General features: G+C 41.2%; 1 protein-coding gene across 2 annotated transcripts in view; it reads right to left on the bottom strand.

Moving 5' to 3' along the window:
- Positions 1 to 11,297: 11,297 nt before the first annotated feature.
- LOC109977896 (protein jagged-2-like) overlaps positions 11,298 to 22,463 on the bottom strand; it is a 60,226-nt gene continuing 49,060 nt past the window's right edge. For both annotated transcript variants that reach the window (XM_065966382.1, XM_020627535.3), the window contains 6 exons: positions 21,221 to 21,334; positions 20,663 to 20,778; positions 20,246 to 20,509; positions 18,925 to 19,056; positions 15,351 to 15,510; positions 11,298 to 14,608 (listed from right to left, as the gene is read on the bottom strand). In XM_065966382.1, coding sequence (XP_065822454.1) covers positions 14,094 to 14,608; positions 15,351 to 15,510; positions 18,925 to 19,056; positions 20,246 to 20,509; positions 20,663 to 20,778; positions 21,221 to 21,334 — 1,301 coding nt within the window. In that variant the 3' untranslated portion in view covers positions 11,298 to 14,093. The remainder of the gene's footprint in view (positions 14,609 to 15,350; positions 15,511 to 18,924; positions 19,057 to 20,245; positions 20,510 to 20,662; positions 20,779 to 21,220; positions 21,335 to 22,463) is intronic.

The following is a 22,463-nucleotide window of genomic DNA, read 5'->3' as shown; positions in this document are numbered from 1 at the left end:
CATGTTTGATCACAGTTTGGGATCTCGTGTCGGGCTATATTGTCTAATGCAACGGTTCTGGACTGGTGGGTCGGGACCCAAAAGTGGGTCACAGGGCTGTTTTCTGTGGGTCGTGATTATGTGTCTGGTAAAAAAATTTTGATTTAGCACTTTTTGAAAATGTTTTTTTTTTTGCTCCAAATATCAATATATCACGTTTTGTACCGTCTGAGGTCCAACCTGCACAATTTTTCATGAATCAGTTTTTGGTGGGTCCTGAGGCTAGACCAGTTGAGAACCACTGGACTAATGTATATGTTCAGAGAATTAAAAAGTTAAAAATCTATTAAAACTGTCCTTATGTCGGTGATCTCCAACGTTTACCACCACGAAAAAAGGTTCAGAACTTAAAATATTCAGCCTCTAATGAACAAGGCAGTGGTGCAATCCAAGGCATGCTTTCCTAAAGAAGGAACAGTCATTCAATTATCATCTCAAAAGTCATTTTTACTTTTCATAAACCATCCTCTGTGTATTCAACAAAGCAGATGTTAGAAGTTTCTTAACTTGTACAAATTGAAAAAGTCAGAGTCAAATTAGAGAAAAGCTGAAATAATAAACAAGCAGCAGATCCATTTCAAAATGTGACTGCAGGGTTGATTTTTAAAAAAAAGCATTTTGGCACTTTTACAATCTGAAGAGTATCTGAAGGATTGTGGGATGGTGGAAACCTCCCCCTCAGGCTCCGTTTTTTTTCGACAGTCAGTCAAGTTGAATGACAGCAAGTACTTGAAGGCAGCACCGACAGAATCTGCTGACTCACGTTGAATTGTCGCATGTTGCAGCGTCGAATAATTCAAAAATACAGAAGCTGGCTAATTACTGGAGAACCGCTGAAACTTGTGGATTCACAGTACGAGTTCAGAAGGGGGGAGGGTGGCTGTGAGGGCAGATTTGGATGCAGGCTTCAGTTTTCTGAAAGGGAGCCACGCTGCACTCACGGTTGACGTGCTCACTCATAATGAGAGCTGATTTGGGACTTAATCACGCATTAAGCCTTATTGTTGCACCTCCGGCCGACTGATGACACAGTATTCCGACCAGCACGCTGTCTCAACCGAGCCGCCCCGGGGCTCGACCTCACAGCGTGCAAATGGCATGATGTCAGGTCCGTGTCATGTCTGTGTGTGTTCGGGTGTGTGTGTGTAACAGTGAGTGAGGAAGTGTGAGTTATATGGACCAAATGAGAGAGGGGAAAGAGAGGTCAGAAAGTCAGTTAGTAGTCGGGTTCTCTCTTCTGTAGAGAAGACCCAACAGTATAAACAGTATATCTAATTAGAAATCACATATTATTAAGGGTGAGGCTTTATATTAGGGTTCTGACAATTAAGGCGTAACAAGTTATAAGATAACTTTAATGAAAGCTGTTTGTGGATCTAAGAAACACTCTAAGTCCAACTAACTTAAACCTTAGTCGTTCCCAAACTGCCGAGCAGGTAAAAATATTTTCAACACATGCACTACACACTGTCAGTCGGGCTCTTTGCTTACGAATTCCGATATTTTGGAGCTTATCTCAATCCTTGGCTGCAAGAAACAGAATAGCAACTTTGGTGTGACAGCTAACTGAAACTAACCAGGCACTTTTAAAGAAGAAGCAGTTCAAAGTGATACTGTAACATGAAATGTCCATTCATGACATCTGGTGTACTTTCATTTTTCAGCCTTACATTTACCTGGAGGTCCTCCCACTAAATGCTCCATGCTTTGCTAGCGGTGAAAGACAGTGTGCATTGTTGTCCTTGAAGGACACCCTGTCATACATCCAGGCCTCTATAATGCCCCAATTTGGGAATCATTGCATTAGAACATAGTTATATTTTAACTTTCACTTTTTCTAACTGACTTGTATAAATTATTACGATAAATACTTTTTTTTAGATACTTGTGCCCTAATAAGAAGGATGGGAGTTCCCATACACACACACACACACACTCTGACCTCCCACTTTCATCAGTGAAGAGAGGAGGGAAGAAAAGCTGTGAGAAACAGGGTAGAGAAGGAAGAGCTAGGGGGTGAGAAGCCAGAGTTCACCTCGGCCCACTCCCCCATTTTCATGAGGAAAGAGAGAGAAAAGAAAAGAGAATAGGAAATAACTGGATTTTTTTCTTATTTCAGGAGTTTTGTGCAAGTGTGAAAGCACTATTACATGCAAGCTTGAAATAATTACCTTCACTTAATAACTACATAACTTTGGCTGTCACAATACATCTCTGCACGTTGCCTCATTAAAAGAATGAGTAGGTTTTCAGTAACTATTTTCAGAAAGTAGAGTTTTACCTTGATAACAAATTTCTTAATTTTATGAAACCAGCCTGATCTAATGATTTAAGTTTGCAGTAAGAATAAGAAAACAAATCAGATCACCTAAGTATTTCAGTCAGGAAGTTTGAATCGCTTCAATGTCTTTTGAAATGTGAAGAGCGACACGCCTAGCTTACATGCACACCACCCAAGGCTACACATTTTAAAGACAAGCCTCGACTCAGAAAGGAACGCCGTAATTCCAAATTTCATCCACCTATTCATCACAACAAATGGACTGGATCTGTTTGAGTTTTACTGCTCACGCTTCAATGAAAGCCGAGGAGACGCTCAAACAGGAAGGGGGAAAGTGGATCCTATTGTGTTACTGTAAAACACATTATCTGGATATGCTGACATGGTTATCTGTAGTGCATACAGTTCATTTGTCAAATAATGTGATAAAGCAACAAAAACATCCCAGAGGTGAAAGGAAGAGTTCAGCTACAGTTGATTAGCTGATGCTCAAAAAAAAGTCAGCGTCTCACTTTCTGCCCTCACACACGCTGATGTTAAAAGCCTACTTTTAAAATGAATTAGATTTAAAGGGAGTAGTTTGAAACTACTAAAGTGAAAGTAAGAGTCATCAGATGTAACCACAGTTGGTTATAGAAAAGGTGAGAAAGATTGTTAAACATAGCTTTGACTTCCTCCCTTGTCTTTGTCTGTGCCACAGCATCCGAGCTGTCCAGTTCCAGCCTGATCAACTCCCTTCTGTCTGTCTGCCCTTCCTGTACAAGTGTTGAGAGCCTGTTATATATATATTTTTAAATGATTTGGACCAAAGTATGATTTACTAATCATTCAACCCATTTCATAAAAATGAGTTAGGGGCCGCGGTTGGCCTAGTGGTAAGCCAACGGCCCACGTATTAAGGATAAAGTCCTAGAAGCTGGGGGGCCCAGGTTGGACTCCAACCAAACATTTACTCCCCCACTCTCTCTCTCCCTGATTTTGTACTCTATCAACTGTCCTGTCTCTCAAATTTGATTGTCAATATCTAGTCGGGTATGTCATTGTGCGTGTTTTTCAAGCTGTCGCGGACATAAGGTTCTTTTAGAGGAGTGGAGTTGCTGAGGAGTGAGCCGTCTCACATCCTGTCCATCTCTGCTGAGAGTTTTAGATGCAAAACCGTCACCGGGAAATGACTGCTTCACAAAACATAGCTTAATGGCGGCGGTTTGATGCAATACCTTCCCATCCATAAAACGTCTCTCAAGTTTGGGAGGATTTCATCCTCAAAACTGCAACGTGAAGGATTGCTTGTGCAAGATTTGTGAAGCTGACTTTCATGCGTTTCATGTGAGTGTGTCAGTGATGCTTAAGCAGTTGAAGAGAAGGCTCGCTGGACGCACAACTTTCAAAAATCAGCTGTGACATTCAACTTAACTTCAGTTCTTCATCTTAAAACCTTCTCATCATACTTTCGTCTTTTACATTTTGCTATTTAATGCTGATTACCTTTGCCCTCTGTTGTAAGCTGCTGTAACAACCTAATTTCGATAAAGGTCATCTCATCTTATCATGTATTTCTTGACACCACTGGCATGCTGTGAAGCAAATTCTATAAAAATGAGTCAAACTGTCCCGTGCATGTACGTACAATCCAGAATGGATGAGATTATTGAGAAAAGGATGCGGGTTGGGCTGAGAGTATTTGTTGGACTTTTCTGTATTCATACCCACAGGACATCAGCTATTCTGATGAGGGGCCCAACCCACCCCTTACCTTCCTAAATCATCAATTCAATCTGCACACAAACACACACACGCACACACACAAACACAAACACAGAAGTTTGAGTCTTCCCTCTCTGTAAGGGCTGGTTGTTTTGAGTCCTCCTCCCCACTTTGATGTAAAGGGGTCAAGCGGAGGCTCCCTCCTCGTCCTCAGGGAGAGGCGAACAGCAGAATATTCAGTGTCAGGAACATCTGGGAGAGCGCTGCTAAGCAGGGCTTACTTGGCAGGCGGTTGGTATTGGCATCGACAACCTTCCTACCGGGGGCCTTTCATCTCCGTTTGAACATGTGGACATGGCCCTAACCCTGGGAGGAGTCGGAGGGCTCACCGCCAGCAGAGCGTCTAAGGCGTGGTTGCTCCGAGGAGGAATCCGGCTCTCCTGCTGTCCTCACGAGCTCCACTGAGCATTCCTGCTTCCCTCCCTGTCTCTCTATCCATGTGCAAGTTTCTCTTCCCCTCCTCCTCACATGCTGTCCAAGCGGGGCGCTATCTGAACACATCCGATTGGTATATTCGGTGTCAGATGTTGAGGGACAGTTACAAAAACTCATACGGCTGTCATGGTCACAAATCATCTTTCAACATCAGAAACCTGCACAAATTAAATTCTTTGAGGGTTAGCAGCTCCTTGAGGCTAGTTGACTTAAAATGAACGTAGAACACTTAGATGTGATGAGCTAGGGAGCCCAGCAGGTATGTTGTTCTGTAAAATGTCTCATTTTTTGAAGCCAAATACCAAAGTCAAAACATGTGAAAGTGGCAAAGTACTTAGTTCACCCACCAATAATTTGGTATTGTGTTTATGAAGATAATAGCAACCAAAGCTATCACAAAGTAAACAACATGGGAGTTATAGGATGTAATAAGTCGTACTTAAATTGTGCTTAAAGGCCAAACCCCAATGATTTTCACGGTCCTACAACTTTATTTTAAAGAGCCAATATTATGCCGTTTTTGGGGTTCGTATATATTTAATTTATGTACCTACTTTTGTTCACAATAACTAAAGTTCGAAAAAAAGTGTCTCTTTTCATGTACTGCTCCTCCTTGCTCCCTCTACGCTCTGAGTCCGTCAGCTGCACTCTGTTGAGCCCACACTGTTAGACCCCACGTGGGCCAATTCTGCTCTGATTGGTCTGCCGATCCGCTCTGTTGTTATTGGTCAGTTGCTCAGCACGCTTCTCGGAAATTTCAACATGAGCTGCAGGGCTTGCCACAACGAGCCAATGGGCTTAGATCAGTGATCTCACACTGACAATGACGCCGCACTGACACATTTTTTATCGAGGGGGGCTAGAACCGAGCGTTACATGCAGCTAATGCTACAGCTAACAGGAGGACGTAGGAGAAGCCGCGTTTCCGCGGACTTTGAATTTTTGCACATAGATGTGCCTAAACATGCACAGGACACTTGGAAAACACACTAAAGAGCATATAAAACCAGAAAAAGCATAATATGGGACCTTTAAATGATCCATACAGTACTTTTCATTTAAGAGTTGTGTGCACGGCTGCTCTCTGTCAGTGATGTAAACATGCGCCGTCAATCGTTAAGATCAGCGTTGATTTTTTAAACTACATTTTTAATGTGGAAAAGATTTGAAAAACGATTATCGAAATATAACTTGAGCACCAGTCTGTGTGTTTATTTATAGACGATGTGGTCTGGAGCAGTGTCTGGACGTGAGCAGGATACTGACACAGACACTCGCAGGGACCCGGTCCAGCTGCAGTGGTTGTCGCAGTATTTCATCATCACCCACGGGTGTGTGAGACTAAAGCACGCCGATGGCGATCTGCTGAAAACAGGTGTGTGTGTGTGTGTGTGTGTGTGTGTGTGTGTGTGTGTGTGTGTGTGTGTGTGAGGTCTGTGCGAGTGTCGAGACAGGGTGTGTGTGTGAGAAGCAGGAGGAGGCAGGGGAAAGTCATTGAGCCTCCCCGCCTTCATTATATCTGGCTCATTGTGTTTAGAAGCTGAGTGGCGCCAGAGCAGCAGGTCAGGGAATACCTCGGATTTTACTGCGATACCCCGACAAGGCTGGCACCGCACGGATACCCGTGTGAGGGTGACCTAACCTCACCCACTGCTGCTATTTCAGCGTACTGTTTGAGGTGTTATGATGAGGTGTTAGCATTTTATACAACTGAAAATGTTGGGGTGTGATAACCCATGGACAGACACAAGAAAGCATTATTAAACATATTTGAAGTATTAGTACTTGCATTCCCTTTTATCCCATAGTGACAGTACATGCTTTCTCTTGGTAATGCTTTGTACACGATTCTGGTGGGGTAGAATAATTTGTGTTTTATTTGACAACGGCAGTTTCCTTTTTTTTTGTTGAATCCCTGAAAATTCTGGTTTACACTTTGTTAATGAGAGACAAGCTTCTCACACATAGGCCTGAATCACACACATACACAAACAGAACCTGTGAATGTGCATTAGTGGAGAGATGTCAGAGTGGGGCTGCTACACACTGCTAAGCAGGGAGCACACCAGAGTGGTTAGGGGTTTGGTACCTTGCTCAAGGGCACCTTCGCTGTACTCTCCAGCTACCAGACAAACTTCCATTTTATGGTCTGCATCAGGAGTTGAACCAGCGACCTTCCAGTTCCCAACCAAAGTCCCTATGGACTGAGGTACTGCCGCCCCCAACAGACCTGTTTGTCTGTTAAGAGATCCAAGTTCTTGCATGCTACTGGTAAGTAAACTTTTTTCGATTTCAGTGTTGCGTTCTAACTTTGTCTCAAGTTGAGGAACAAAAATGATAAGATTGTCAGTTATAGCTGTTTGGAGGAATTTTCTTGATTTCTTTGGTCTTTTTGGACCTGTGAGAAGACGCTCCTGCTATATTCAGTGCCAGGATAAAGATAATGCAAAAGCATATCCACTGTTTCCAGCCTTGTAGTTTTGTTTAGCAGAAACTTTCATGGAGCAAAATTTACCCATGGTAATCAATTTATAATTCATTGAGATTTTTCTGTGAATTATTACTGAAAACAATTTGAGCTTTATAAATGCAGCAACCTGACTGTTTAAAGGTTCAAAGGTGTGTTACTCACAGTGAAGCTACTATTCTTTGCTCTGGTGGTGAACAAGTCTTACCTGAGACCAGGTGGCTCCACTGATCCATGCAGTCTTGGTGATTGAGGCATGGCATCCATCCATCTTCTGGGGAGATTATCCGCTGCAGTGAGTCGTCTGTCTGTCTGGATGCAGAAGAAGTGAGATTCTCAAGTTAATCATCAAGCTAAGCATGTATGTCACTGTGGAGACGGCTTTGTTTCAGTTGTTTAAATTTCCCAAGAGAACAAGCATCAATGGAGCGTGAAAACCATAATGAATCTTTACACTGCAGTTGGTGTTGTTCAGGCATGTAGGTGGATTTAAGGATGAAGGGGATGGGGTGCTGGTTGAGCTCAGTTGCCCCATATACAGAGGCTGCAGTCTTCCACACATCGGTTGCAGGTTTGACTCCCAGCCCATCCAATTGATACATGTCTACCACCAACACTCTGCTCACATTATGTCATGTCTATCTTCAGCTGTCGTGTCCAATTAAGGCAAAATGCTAAAAAAGTAATATTTGAAAAGAGGAAGGCGAACAGATATCAATTCTAAACTTCTGTCACGTGTTAACTGTTCCACTCCAGAGGTCTCCTACAAAATCTATATATGTAAATTTACAGAAATAGCTAATGTAACAATTATACAATTGGTGGATTAACCCATACAGAGCGATCTTGAAAGAGATAAAAAAATTACCCAAAAATAATACGGAAAATGATCTTAAAATACTGTTTACTTTTGAAGACTATTGATTCAAGAGCATATCCAGACTTCTTTTTAATGAGGTGGCCAAACTGGGAAACTGACTTGTGCAGTTTGTGCACACATAGACACACTTTTGCTTCTAACATTATATAATCATAAAGTTTTCTGTTCACATTAACAAGTTAAGCAAGAGCGCTGCATCATATTAATCTTTGAAGCTTAATTCTTCAAGGACACAAAATATGAATTTCCATAGTCACAATTTAAAGTACTGACAAGGGGAAATGAACCTCATTGAAATAAAATGAAAGTAACACCCTGGCAAAGCAATAACCAATCATATTAAAGGATTTTGGGGTAGCTCCTGGGTGGCCAACCAGATTTCAAGGATGGCCGAGGCCACTCTCTGCATCCACCCATGCATTAATTTCAGCATTTTATCACTTTACATCAGTAAAATCAATCATCATGTGTTTGGTAGTAAATACAAGCACCAGTAAATAGTAATATAGTTTGACACAATAACAAGATTGGTGATTCATAAATCCAGTAAAACCACTTTAAACACCCGGTATTAGCTTAATTGCTATACATGTGTTTATTTAGCCATGCACATCAGTAAAGTTTAGCCTGATTTTCTGTTTACACTTTTAGAGAATAAACAAAGAGATTTAGCCAACAGCACCAAACTTGGACATTTGGCAAAATCAGAAGAGGGCTAAATGTATCTTTCACCTGACAAGTACCTTCAGTGGATGAACACATGTTAAATGTTTGACCACTTCAATTGTTCATAGACACCGATGTTTCTAAATTTGGTAGCGATAAAACCAGAAGCAACAATGTTAATAGTGAAACTCGCCTAAGTGAGCAAATTGTTTCTCCACCTGTTACATCGCAGATTTTCAGTGAAATGCACAGCTCAGCTCCACGTACATTTTTTAAAACATTTTTGCTGAAATAACTCCAAAGAACATACTTCCTGATTTCTTTCATCTTTTTGTTTAGACTTTTGATGCTTATTGGCTGAACTGAAGCCACGTGATCCACAGACAACCAATGAATGACTGTCTGCCATTTCAAACATGAGCTGTGCTGCATTCAAATGTAACTGATGAGGTTGTATTTTTGAAAGGGGTCTTTGGCCTAATGCAAAAAAATGCTGTTAGTGAGAAACACAATAAAAAAGATACTTTCAATTTGTCTAAGCTTGGCCCTTCAACATAATGAATATTATACAAACTGAAATGACCAGAAAACCAAAGTTTGTCAGTTGTAGGCCATCAAACCAACAACCTTTATGGGTGAAACGCTTCGTATTTTTGGTATTCTTAGCATTGAGGATAGGTGAAAAATGTTAAAATCTGTCTTAATTCACCACTCCTTATCAAATGAATATAATTCGTTTGGTGTACTTTTTAAGACAGTCTTTTCCTTACAACAGGCAAACAGGAATACACACATGACTTGACATGCTTAGACAACTTTAGTTTCTGGTTAGCCTCGTCTGAACTTTAAAAATACTAACTTTTATACCAACAAAATAATTTTGTCAAAATTTCGATTTGAAAGATTTCCAAAGAACATGTATAAGTTCTGGACATCAGCTTAGTAATATCTTTTAATCTTTACAACAAATGTGGCTGTGCCGAGAGGTCATGAGATGTAATGCAATGTCCCAATATGAATGAGAACACCTTAAATTGTCCTACAATAACACATGTTTAGATATATAATCAGGCTCAACTTAGTAGCATCAAAAAAGGCTGCTTAATTTACCTTAATATGATATTTATTCCTGAATATGAGTTGTGTGCTCAAATGCTCAATGCTTTTTCCTGCTACTATTTCATTGTTTCATTGTAACACTCTGTGATGTCCAACATGCAGCAGGAAAAAGAACCTGTGTGGACAGCCTTCACTATAACCAGCTCCTGTAGGAATCTGGTATCAGCTTACACATTGCATTGTAGAATGACACGCGACCCCAACGCTACCACTGGCCCTTCCTCCTTCTACTACTCTACCATCTCCTTCTCCTTCATTGTTCCTCTCTCCAAGTAGGTCAGCCATCATGCACTGTACACGCATATGTGACCCGAGCGCCTCGCCATCCATGATTCCAGACACGTTTCCCATTCTTCCCCAAACAACTGCCGGGTTAATGAACACACAGCACGGCACATAACGTCCCACCAAGCATTATGGATATCCAACACAGCTGCTGGAAGGCTTTCATGCAGAGCGGGCTAATGTTAATCATTTCCAACAGTGTCATTAAAGGGGCAGATGGAGGCACGCCAAGGATTCACCTCATTGGACTGGCGCTAAATTAGGCGGGAGGCAGAGAGCAGGCTGATAGGCTACCTGCAGACTACACAAGATATTCAGAAATTATTTTCAAATTGAAGCATTATATTTAGTTAAATTAATGTATTTTTTCTCTATTTTATTTTTCTAATCAAACACAATACAAACAGAGTTGTTGACTGCTGAAGTGAAACAGCTAATAGCCTATATGTATGACCAACACTGTACCCCATGCACAGCCAACCTGTGTAATCTCAGGTGCCAGTTCGTTGCAGGAATATACAGCACAATTGGAAAACTATTAAATAATTTGTTGAAAATTACTTTACTGGGACTTATTTGCAAGTGAACTAAGCATTTTGCCCGTTGCTTCCTCAGGTTTGCCCAGTAAAGGGGCGACACACTAATGTACGAACCCATGAAATGTGCAAATATATTTGTTGCTAACCACATTAGCATTAACCAGGCGTTAGCATTTCTGCTAAGGCCAAGAGTTTGCATTGAAAGCTACACATTATCATTATCAGACATCGGGACAGTTGACTTTGAATAAAACACTGGTCAGAACTGACACTTTCTTACTTAAAATGCAGTAAAACCCAAGCCCAGGATGCTAATATCAGATTTAGGCTAGCTAGACGTTCTGTCCTTCTCTATACTAGATAATTTCCAATTAAGTTTCCTGTAAAGTTTACCTGTTATGATGTTTCCAAGTCAGTTATTTGTCCTCATTTTTAAATTGTTTCATAAACTAAAAATAACACATCGTTTGAAGCTACCACTAAGTAATCAAACTGGGCAGAGATGAAGTTTGGGTTCACCTTTTATCTGTTAGCTTGACCTGCTATATAACACTGTGGTGGATGTTGGTTCCTGTATGTAACACATCAGTATTTAGAACCGTTCTCATGTGTCTGATTGTCATTATGACAGCTGTAAACATCAAAAAGGAAGCTAGAATTGTCAACCAATTGAACACAAAGCCGACTAGAGATTAGCTAGCCAGCAGCAAGTAAAATAATATGTGGCAGCAACTATAAGTCACTGTCACTGTGTAAATGAGTTTGAGCCTCTGTCTGAAACCAAGCACCCATTATCTTCAAAGTATTAAAAAATTCTGTTGAAGAATTGACACGTTTTTATTGTCACTTTACATTTTCGAGGGTCTAATGAAAGCTTGACAGGCATAGCAACATTAGCCCCGCTAAGAGGGGCGGGGCTTATTTAAGGGGGCCTTACAGGGGTCAATGCTAACAGCCCCAAAATAACTTTTGTCTCATAATTATGAACATGAAAAGGACAAAACAAAATAAACTTTGGTATAAAATACTTTAATAAATAATAGGATTGTTCTAAGAACAAACAAAAAAAAATTCCACTAACAAACCAAGACTTTTACCAAAGTTTGTACAAAATAATTACAATGTTCTGCACATTCAGCCCCTCCTGTGGGACTAACACAACGTAAAAGATGAATTTTGGGCTTAACATGATTTGCATCAGTATTTTAAACAAAAGCATAACATATTGAAAACACAATGTCATCCACATATAGTGACAATATCTGACCTAATTTCCTCACTACCACTGTGCAGGTAATGCTGAACTTTTCTTTCTTCCTGTGTGTTCTTAGTGCAGAAACAGACTCTTAACAAACACTGAACAACAACCACAACAGTCAACAACATCAACAATAACACAACTTGTTCCCTTCATTAGACCAGAATAGAAACACAAGGAGAGGCGGGGCTAACAAGGAAACTTAGAATACACACTCATCCACTGCGGTTAGATTCTCATTCAAAACACACACTTTTGATTGTTTCTTTTATGACGGGGTCAGTGTCTTGCAATCAGGGGGGGGGGTGTCATGACAGGGTTTTCATACTCGCTAAACACTGTGCTGCCCTGTGAGGCACCTCCACTGTCAACAGACTGTAAAATTTTGAATTTATAACTGAAGTACAAGTAAGCTAAAGAGGGACAGTGCTTTTAGGTGGTTTGAACCCTGTGATGTGTTTATAAAATGGTTTTAAGACCTGACTCGCCAACGCAGTCCAGGGATACTTTATTGTGTGCCATTTGGAGTCCCTAATTAAGAGCAAGTAGTGGATAAGGCACATTAGCAAGAGCCCCACAGAACTTCTGATTTTAACAGTTAAGAGTCCCAACAAATGAGGAGGGACAGAAAATGGTAAAACAAACAAAAATAAGGACAGGCATCTATATTTAAGCAACACTGCGACTATCAGAAGTGGCAAATATGAATTAACCCCTCATAAATCTTAATATGTGGCTCACTGTAGCGTAGCTAACTGTGTGTTTAATGTTCAAAGTAAAAAAAGAAATAAATTCTCGAACAAAGCTAAAATAATCTCCCATAGAATTGTTGAACATAAAAGCCCACATAAATTGAATTTGTTGGTGTAGAGGAGCTCTTGAGACATTTTAACACACGGGAAACACAAATAAAGTGAAATGATTAACAATCAAGGTATTATAGAAGTGTTCTTTTTGCAAGCAGTACGACCCATGTTAGATATGGATTTGTAGGTGAAGGGGGAATTTTTGAGATAGTTGAACCCTTAGAGAACTTAAATTAATAATTATTAATTAAAGGGGAATTCTTAGAGGTGGGGCAGAATCCCCAAAAGCATCAAATTGTATTCCTAAGCCTACAATCAAATGAACAAGGCCATTGGACAGGAGGTTCCTAACAACCACCCACAGTGTTGAAATTCTTAATATCTCTGTGTTTGGATTCTTACAGCCTGAACAAATGGTCATAACACATAAAGACAAACAATCATTATCTGTTTGCTGTTGAAACCGATGTTCATGATTCAGTGAAACCTTAGAAACAGTCTGAAAATCTGTAAAAAACCTGTCAGAGTGTCAAACAGACACAAATAAACGGAATGACATCATTAAAAAAAAAAAGCAACAAGCTCAAAAACAGTCTTATTCTTTAGAATAACTATGATACAAAGCATCACTTAAGTTACTAAATTCAAATATAAACAGCCATTTTTTTCATATTTACAAATGTACATCGCAAAGAAAATAACCTTTCCAGGGGTATGAAGAGTTAGTACGAGGACATCTTTCCCTTTATATGTGATTTGAATCTGCATAAACTCTTAAGGAGGAGGAGAGAAAAGGAGAAAAATAAGGGCTGAAGGCACTTTCCTACCAAACAAAATAGTGAAAAATTATCCTGTAGACATGTAGGAAGAGTTCTCTGAAAAGGATTTACGTAACCTTTAAGCCTGAACACAAAATGGAAAAGATCTTTGTGAATGTAAACAAAAGATGCTCATGCCAGCTATCAAACAGTGGATTCTCTGTTCTAACTTTCAAGGACTTGAATGGATATACATTTTTTTTTTCTTTTTTATTAAGGTTTTTTGTTTATAAAAAGACAAAATGTGAAGACAGTGTAGAAAAGGCCCGCAGGTTCGGGCTAAGGCAGACAGGAACTGAATGCACCAAACAGTAGAAACAATGTTAACAGCTGCCAGCCAATGACGGTCAGTCAGATCTCCAAGGTCCAAAGAGAAACTAAAAAGGTTAGTGTTTGTTCTTTTAAAAGGGGAAAGCTGAAAATCAGTCCGTAAACAGAAAAATAATCAAGAGCGACGGGAGAGAAAAACAAAAGATCTTCTTGATTCCGAACGTGTGAAACTGAAATCCAGAAATCCAGCAGTGTTTATTGTTGTTGTTTTTTTCTGTAGTTTTCTTTGTTTTATAATGTTTTTTGGTAAAAGAAGCCTCCATGCTGAAGATGAAAAAATTAAATAAAAGTGTGACAAATTAAAATAGAAAATTAAAGCATCTGTAATCTTCACTTTTGGTGCTTTTAAGATTCAAAAGTCAGTGACGTTGAAGACATTGAAGTTTATTTTCTTTATCTCGGGTGCTCATACATATTGGTCTTTAACGTCCTCGCTGAGCTTGGCGGCGTTCAGATTTTTACACCGGTTGTCTTTGGGGCTGTACGCCGTCCGGTGCGGTGCCTTGACTGGTCCGCTGCGTGACGTGCAGATCACCCCTACCTTACCCATCATCCCCCTGTCCTGCACTGCCCCAGCTATGGAGCACCTTTGCGGCGGGCACTTCTCCCCCATGCCCAGCGCCCTCTCCTCGTCTTCCTCCTGCTCCCCCTCCTGCTCCCCATCCTCCTCGCCCTCTGCCCCGTCGCACGTCCTGTCCGAGGGGCCCATCAGTTTCTTGCATTCGTACTGAATGTCTTTGTCGCGGTTGTCCTTGAGGGCGTTGCTCCGCAGCGGCTCCAGCTGGTTGTTGACCGTGGTGTCCTCGGATCGGTTCGCTCTCTCGCGCTCTTTCTTTCTCTTACGGTTCCACCAGACGCAGACGACAATGCAGAAGATCCAGAGGATGCTGAAGACCACGCACAGGACGGGGACCAAGTAACCTTAAGGGGAAAGTCAAAGGACACGTTATGCCTGGCACAAACTTGAAGATTTTTTAAAACAAATACAGAAGTTCAAAACTTGAGAGACCCTACACCTGGCAAAAATAATAAAGGATATAACACTTTTGATCCTATAGTCTGTGAAGAGAAACAACATGACCCACAACTCTAAAATCTGGATATATCGATCTAGATAAAGTAAACAAACATGGACTACTTGGTGATATTTTTTGGACTACTTTTTACGGAGAATTCACAAGGAAAAAAAGTAAAACTATGGATGAAGACGTGGAGATTACTTGAACATGGGCTGTACATGTTACAGTGCACCTTTGAGGTGAGTAAAAAATAGATTTGCTGAAGTTGTTAGTTGTTAGTGCTTCCCTCTTTTGTCAGCTCGCTTCCCAATTGGCTATCGCTTTGTTCACATGACAATCCACTGAGTGGCTGCTTGGCTCTCTGTCAGGGTTCCTCCAACATAACTGGATACTGGATTTGAAATTGATTTGCCCGAGCAGATTGGAACAGTCTTAACACAGCTCACAATCAGCTCATTATGTTGAGGTGTGCACCCCACTTTAGAGAGGCATTCCTGTTTTTTGTTTTTTCTTGATATTATATATATGACATAGTTAAGAGATTTCCTACTGAATGTGAAAATTAGAAACCAAAAATGTGACTTAAACTGCTACTCCTTTTACCCACTTTTCCCCATTAAACAAACATGCAACATTCGACTTACCAACAGGCGGCGACTCCACCTGCGTCTCTACTTTGACCTCCACCACGGCCAGCATGACGGTGCTGTTGTGACGTTTGGACAATGCGCCAATGATGGTGCTGGCTGCTTTCTGGATCTGACCACGATCGCTGTCCTTGGACCGCCCATCCTGCTCAAAGGACTGCACAGATTAAGAGAAAAGAGGGGAAAGAAAGATGGAGGTCAGATGTCAGTTTGTTTTACCCAAACAATGCATTTAACATGTTACTAAAAATCAACTTTAGTGCATCCACTTTTGATATTTAAGAAAGCTGTGGGTCATAACGGTCTGGACCTGGTACGCTCACCCTCAGAAACAGGACTTACTTTCATTGACTCAACAATCACATATTATTAACATGCAGTAGAACTAATCAAGAAATGGAAAATGAGATGTTGACCCTGCTATCTCACCGGGCGGTTCATTTAAAGCTCCTGTGAGGTGTTTTTAGCGAAACAGACTGAGATTAATATTGATGCGTCTATCTTACCTACAAAAACAAACAAGACCACCAGAGGGACGATTGATAATTCATGCTCAGTATTTTTTTTATTCTCGAAACCACTGCTGCAGGGTAGGTGTGGGACACAGTGATTAACTATACGCTTCAGAAAAATACTTTTTGTTCCATTTTTCCACAGCACAGTTTCACAATGAATGATTCGTTCAATGGTTAAAAAACGAAGGATGACAATTATCAGCAGAAAACACCACTTAAAGAAATAAAAATCAAAAGAGATAAGAGGTATCGTTTTGACCACAGGGAGCGCCAAAGTTCACACAAACCAAAAGTCCCTCACAGGAGCTTTAACTATTATGAGGATATAAAATGATCCCTTCAAATCTGGAAAATCAGTTTATATTTGTTGCTGGGCTGTGATTGGTTGGGTTCAGAGACAACTTTGCACTTATTATCAGTTGACACCATCATCCAATGGGGACCTTTTTTGAGTAGTTCAAGGATAATCAGACAACCGCTGTTAGTTAAATGATTCAAGACTGAATTCCCAGCTACAGCTACAGAAAAAATGTGACATTCAAGTCAATGGTTCCATGAAAGCCAAGATTATTATTATTTTTTTTAATTAGGGGAATTTTACTTTAATTTGACTAAATTCTTTGACCATTTGAGAAATGGAAATGTAAAATGTAAAGAGCAGCTGATTTGTTTGAAATTGGTGCAACCTGTGGAGGCTTAAAGATCAGTGAAGAAAAAAGACAAACCGGATTTAACCAGTACAGTAGAGAAAGAAAATAAGTCCCCATTTGCCAAATGGTCAGAGCCGTGCTCGAGGCGATTCAGGATAACAAAAAGGGAGAGAGAGAAAAAAAACACACATTCATGAGTCTGAATAAAAGAGATTCTCATCCTAACATCTGGCAGGCTGCGGACCCTCCTGCTGAGACCACAGAGGGTGGAGTTAATTGCCTAATAAGGTGCTGAGGGTGAGAGCAGGGAGGTGATGGGGGGGAGCAGAGGGGGATTAGCAGTGTGCTGTGCAGTTCAATTAGGACAAACAATAGAGAACAGGCCAGCTGTGCTCCCTGCTCAGCCCGAGACAAACACTCCTCTTTTCTTCTCCTGAGGAAATCAGCAGCTCATTCACACACCTCTAACCCCGCCCCCGAGGTGATTGACAGACCGCATCACAGCAACACAAGGCTGAGTATCCACCTCTGAACTATAGCATTCAAACGTATTCCCACATGCTATGCATTTGCTTTGTTGTGTTCACTCATTCGTGTTTTTAGGAGTATTTCATATTTGCTTTGTTGTTGTTTTTTAATAGCTGATAATCTATGGATTTACAGGACACAAGCAGAGAGTGAACAAAGAATCCCATGATGACTCCCTAAGAGTTCAGTTTGCTTAAAACTCAGTGTTTGGCATCTGAAAACTTTTCCTCCCACACCTTTCTGACATCAGAATTTGGTGTCTCTCCAAACATTTTGTTTTGTTTTGTTAGTTTCATCTCTCTTTGACTTGGTCAGACTGGAAAGTATAAAGGATTGAACTCTCTAACTTTCACTTCTCATTCTTGATAGAATTTATTCCATAACTATTAAAAAAACAACTTACTAACAGTTCAAAATGGTGCACTATCATCCGCTTGTGATTGATGGTTCAGTTGAGCCCGTCCCTTCTTTAGGTGTGGCTATTCCACACGAGTCTACATTGACCGTCAAGTTCTGAATGAATTCTTTCATCACATGTTGAAACAGCTGAATTATATTAAGTAACTGAATCAAACTTTTAAGCAAGCTTTGGGAAAATATAGAAAAAACATCAGCATCAGCTGTTATTATTCTATTAAACCTGCATGCAAAGCTATTTTCTGTTATGCGTTTATTTTGTATTTTGTACCGTTTCAAGCATAGTTTGCTTTATTTACTGGTTGGAAAAAAAACATGCAATCCGCAGAATTAACTATACGGTGAGCAATAAGGGACAAAAGTGTCACGTGATTAATACAATTTAAAATAATGAATGCGTTTTGGACCATTGCGATTTACACGTTGATGCTTACATCCCTAATATAGACACAAGCTCATATTTAAGTTACATATTTATAGGACGCTCTTCAATCAGACGAACAAAACCCTCCTCTATCTCTCCCACACAGACACACACACACACACACACACACACACACACACACACACACACACACACACACACACACACACACACACACACACACACACACACACACACACACACACACACTGAGACATATTGAACCACTTGTTTCCCGCTCAGGTTGGCGACCTCGCAGCAGAGCAGCCCGATGATCAGCTTCAGGGATTTAAAAACACACCCCGAGCTTTTCAGTGAGAATAAACAGGCACGGCACAGCGGACTGGAAAGTGGCTACACTTAACGACATTACAAAGATTTTACCCACACTGGGAAACAAATACTGGCATTTTTCAGGAAAACGCGATGACAGCTAGTGGGAGTGTAGTTTATGTTTGAATTAAAATGTTGTTTGTAGGGTTTGGGTGGATGTCACGTTTGCCACTCCTTTTCCTGTATCTGTCGCTCAAAACAAGCCTGCAAACATCAGAGTAGCATGAAGTAATCCCCTTCTATTAAGAGCTTAGAGCCCTGAAGTGACTGATTCACCCCCCACCCCCACCCCGAGCCTGGGTGGCCGAGAGACACAGAAGGAGAGAGAAAGATGAAAAAAAAAAAGAGAGATGATTGAGATGGCTGAAAAAGACAAAGATAGATAAAAGAGTAAAGAGGAAGAGACTAGGCAGCAAATAAGAGCAGGAAACGTAAAGTGTATAGGGCAGGAGAAGAAAAAGAAAAGCGGAAAGAAGATGTCAGAGGAAGAAGAAGAAGAAGGAGGAGGGAGAGCATAGACAAACATCATCAAGGTGTCCCAGCAGAAAAAACAAAATCTCATCCAGATGTTGTTAAAAGCTTCAAACGCCCCTCCCTCTTCTTTTGCTCGCTCTTGTTTCTTTTTTTTTTTTTTACAAATAATACACGATAGTGTTTGTTTGTAGGTTAACAGGTATGAGTGTGTGTTTGGATGCAATAATCACCATGGCAACCTCCACAGCATCACCGTTGGTGTAGGACAAGTCACAGAGGATAAGCAGCCCTCGCTCCTCGGCCAGCGTCTGAGTCACGGGGAGGTACCTCAGCTCTGAGCAGATGTTCTCCACAGTGGTGCCCTGTGACACACACACACATGAAAACACACACATGAAAACACACACAGAAGCGTGGATGAAACAGATTAGTATCTGCACTGCTGGCGAGGAACAATCAGCTTCTAATTCCTCCTGAAGTCTGTTTCAGATTCAGACAATCGGAGAGCTTTGCCCAGCAGGAGAGGGTTCAGGCTCAGATCTCAGATCAGTATCTTGTCAGGGTAATAGATTCATTTCCATTCATAAAACTTGATCCAGATCCGCTGCAGGGGGGGGGGTTCAGGTTTCATTAGACAGTAGTAAATAAGGACAATTTGATGGGTCAAATCCAGGCTTGTTTTAGGACAGAGCATGTCTGTCAGGCTGAGTGAAAGTTTACTGACTTTGTCTCTCTTTGGAAGTCTGGAATTCTTTTCTTTTTTCTGTTTCCATATATGAAAAGATTCTGTTTAATGTCTCCTTAAGATTGACACTTTTTGCAGAGTAAAACTCCTTGTCCATTCTCATGGCATGCACCCTTACAGTCTATAATTGATATTCATTCTTTACGTACTCTAGGTACAAAGAGATTTTTAAGACATCCAAATTAGAGAATGTTTGAGTGTTTAATGGTCATCAAATCGCGGTTGGGGGGGGGGATATCAGTTCAAACGTATTGTTTCTGACTTCACTTCTCCACAAAGAGGGAAAAGTTGAGGATGACATAAAGACGGCTTGCTGGTGTTCTTAACGGTCTTCTCAGCAGCAGCTCCTTCAGGGCTGATAAAATGTCTGTCTGGAAATTCAAAACAGTCCCCCCACCCTGTGCATTAAAAGTCATGCTTTGATATGTGATATGAAGACCACAAAGAGTCACGTCTCCAGTGTCATACTTTAAATATAGCTGTAAGTGTTAAAGCAGAGTGTGCCACCCATCATTTCCTCTACAGCTAGGCTCATTTTTTCCTCTTCTAATTATCCAGCATTTCCTTTTTATTACCCGAGGAGGTGGAAGAATTAACACAGTCAGAAACTGTGACTGTGGCGCTCAATCAGAGTTTCCCTCTGTGCAAAACTCAGGTTGAAGTGCTCAAACATTTTTCTTCTTTTGTTTTGTTTTGTAAAATATTTTGTGTTAAGAAAATCCAAAATACCAAAAGATTAATTTTCAATTATACATCAAATACTCTTTAAACTCTTTAACATGATGTAACCATAGAAAGGCCCTCACCTGCGGCACTTTGTCTTTTTTGAAGATCAGCGTAATGCGAGCGCAGTTGTTGTCAAGGTAACCACTGTTGGGCTCACACTGAGTGTGCAGAGGTGTGGGGGGGTCCGGCGTCGAACACACACCCCACTGGTGGCAGGGCGGCGAGAAGCAGGTGAGGAACTGATGCTCCACGCACTCGTGACCTCCGGGGCAGGACGAAGGGTTTGCGTCCGCAGGAGGAGGCAGAGCTTTGGGGAGGAGGCAGGGTCGACGACCACAACGCACCTGGAGGGACACGGCTTTAGTGATTAGTGAAACATTGATGCCATCAGGAAAAAAACAGGAGATGCACAAACTCCTCCTGAGAGTTGCAGATTAGCAGGTGATGGGTCATCGTTGTGCATTCGGTCAAATTAAGGACTTTTATGTGAGTCTGACCTTGGAGCAGCGAACGTATCCGTTGACACACTGGCAGGCGTTGCAATCCTCCTCCCAATGACTGCCGTGAGGAAACTGCAACCCGGCATGACGACACGACTTTCCAAGACCGATGACTGGAAAGGATAAAAATTAGGTTTTCAGTTGTCAGTCTTTCCATCTAATACGCCTTAAAAACCACAACACTTCCTCCAATATGACTTCAATGTTTATTATAGATATTTAATAGTGCCTTTAAGTAGTTTTTCTGTGCTCACATTAACTGCGACCACACCACAAGTTCTGTTGTCACCTAATTTAAGGTGCTGAAAGGATCTTAAAACAAGCCGACATCTGCTTAAATGGCTAATCTGATCTCATAACTTATGACGGATATTCTGAAAATAAAAAATCACACCAGCCACTGGAAGGCTGCATCAAGTGCAGGTTTACAGAAATACAAGCAGCAAACCTTCTGCCATTAATTTACATCTTGCAAGGTAACATTGGTTTTACTCGAGTAAAGTGAATAACACAACAACGGCAGCCAAACCAAGCATTCGGTTTAATGGCACTCACACTCGTGGCAGCGAGCTCCAGCGTATCCTGGAGGACAAACACAGCGGTAGCCGTTGATTTCATCCATGCAGGTGGAACCCTCGGCACAAGGAGATGACTGGCACTCGTCTATGTCTGTAAAAGAACAGCGAGTTATTACGTGTCACACCTGCAAATGAGTTTCCAGAGAACTAGCAATGAGTTTCCAGGAAACTCGTTGCTAGGGTAACTGGGAAACTCATGGCCGACACCAACACACATTTAAAATAACTATTTAGTCGATTGCTGATCCTGATCTTTCTTTCATAACGTCTTTGTGTTTGGTTTTTCAAGTGAGCTGTGAGCTTGTATGTATGTAAATCGGTGTGAGTAGTCCCTCTTCTTGTAATGTCAATGGAACATGTCTCACAGACTGCATATCTCTGATAAATCCCAGAGACGGTGGAAGACTCCCACACTGCTGACCTTTTCTTTCACGTTTGAGTCATTTTTCACATATATATGTGCTCCTGAAAATTTCTAGAGAATTTCAAGAGGACTCTTCCTGAAATCCTGCTTAGCTGGCTGTTTATACATGCACCTCACAGCAGGAGACCATCCCTGTCAGACAAGAGAGGGGGAGGGGAGGGGGCATCTTCTTACAAATGAAAAAAACTTTTTCTGAATCAGCAGTTTGGTACATTAGCTTTCAGCTACTGACAACTGCTGATGTCAACAAGGCACATTATAGCCGATGGGCTGTGGTGGTCAACAGGACCCCTTTGTGTAAACTGATACCTCATTGAACCCCTACTTTACATTTTTTTTTTTTTCATATTTTAAGTGAACAAACTGACTTTCTGTACCATTCAAGAGACAGAACTATCTGGATTCCTCCTAATTTAAACATTTCACAGGTCTTACTTGAATTCTTTGTATCTTTGTATGTTTCTCTTTCTTAAGCTTCACTTAAGCTGAGAAAAAAAACTGAGCCTTGAGAGATTTGAGCGTTACATTCAAACATCTTCAACAAGTGATGGAACTCTGAGAATCGATTTCTGCACAATGGCGTTTTTAGCAGTTTGGTCCGAAACGCTTCAATCGGATAACACTCCGCTTCTGAAAAGGCCTTTCTGAAGAGATTTCTCCCAGAAGGCCACGGGAGAGCCCGCTGACCCGTCTGACGGACCCCAGCTCTGACCCGGGGCTCAGCGTGGAGGGGAGAGGTTAAGACCGTCTTCCTAAAAGGCTTCCTAATCTGTCGCCCTGAAACAATCGGCTCACG

This window comes from Labrus bergylta, chromosome 18, assembly GCF_963930695.1.
Source record: "Labrus bergylta chromosome 18, fLabBer1.1, whole genome shotgun sequence".
NCBI classification, from domain to species: Eukaryota; Metazoa; Chordata; class Actinopteri; order Labriformes; family Labridae; genus Labrus; species Labrus bergylta.
The sequence above is the reverse complement of the archived record's forward strand: the minus strand, read 5'-3'. Positions and strand labels throughout refer to the sequence as shown.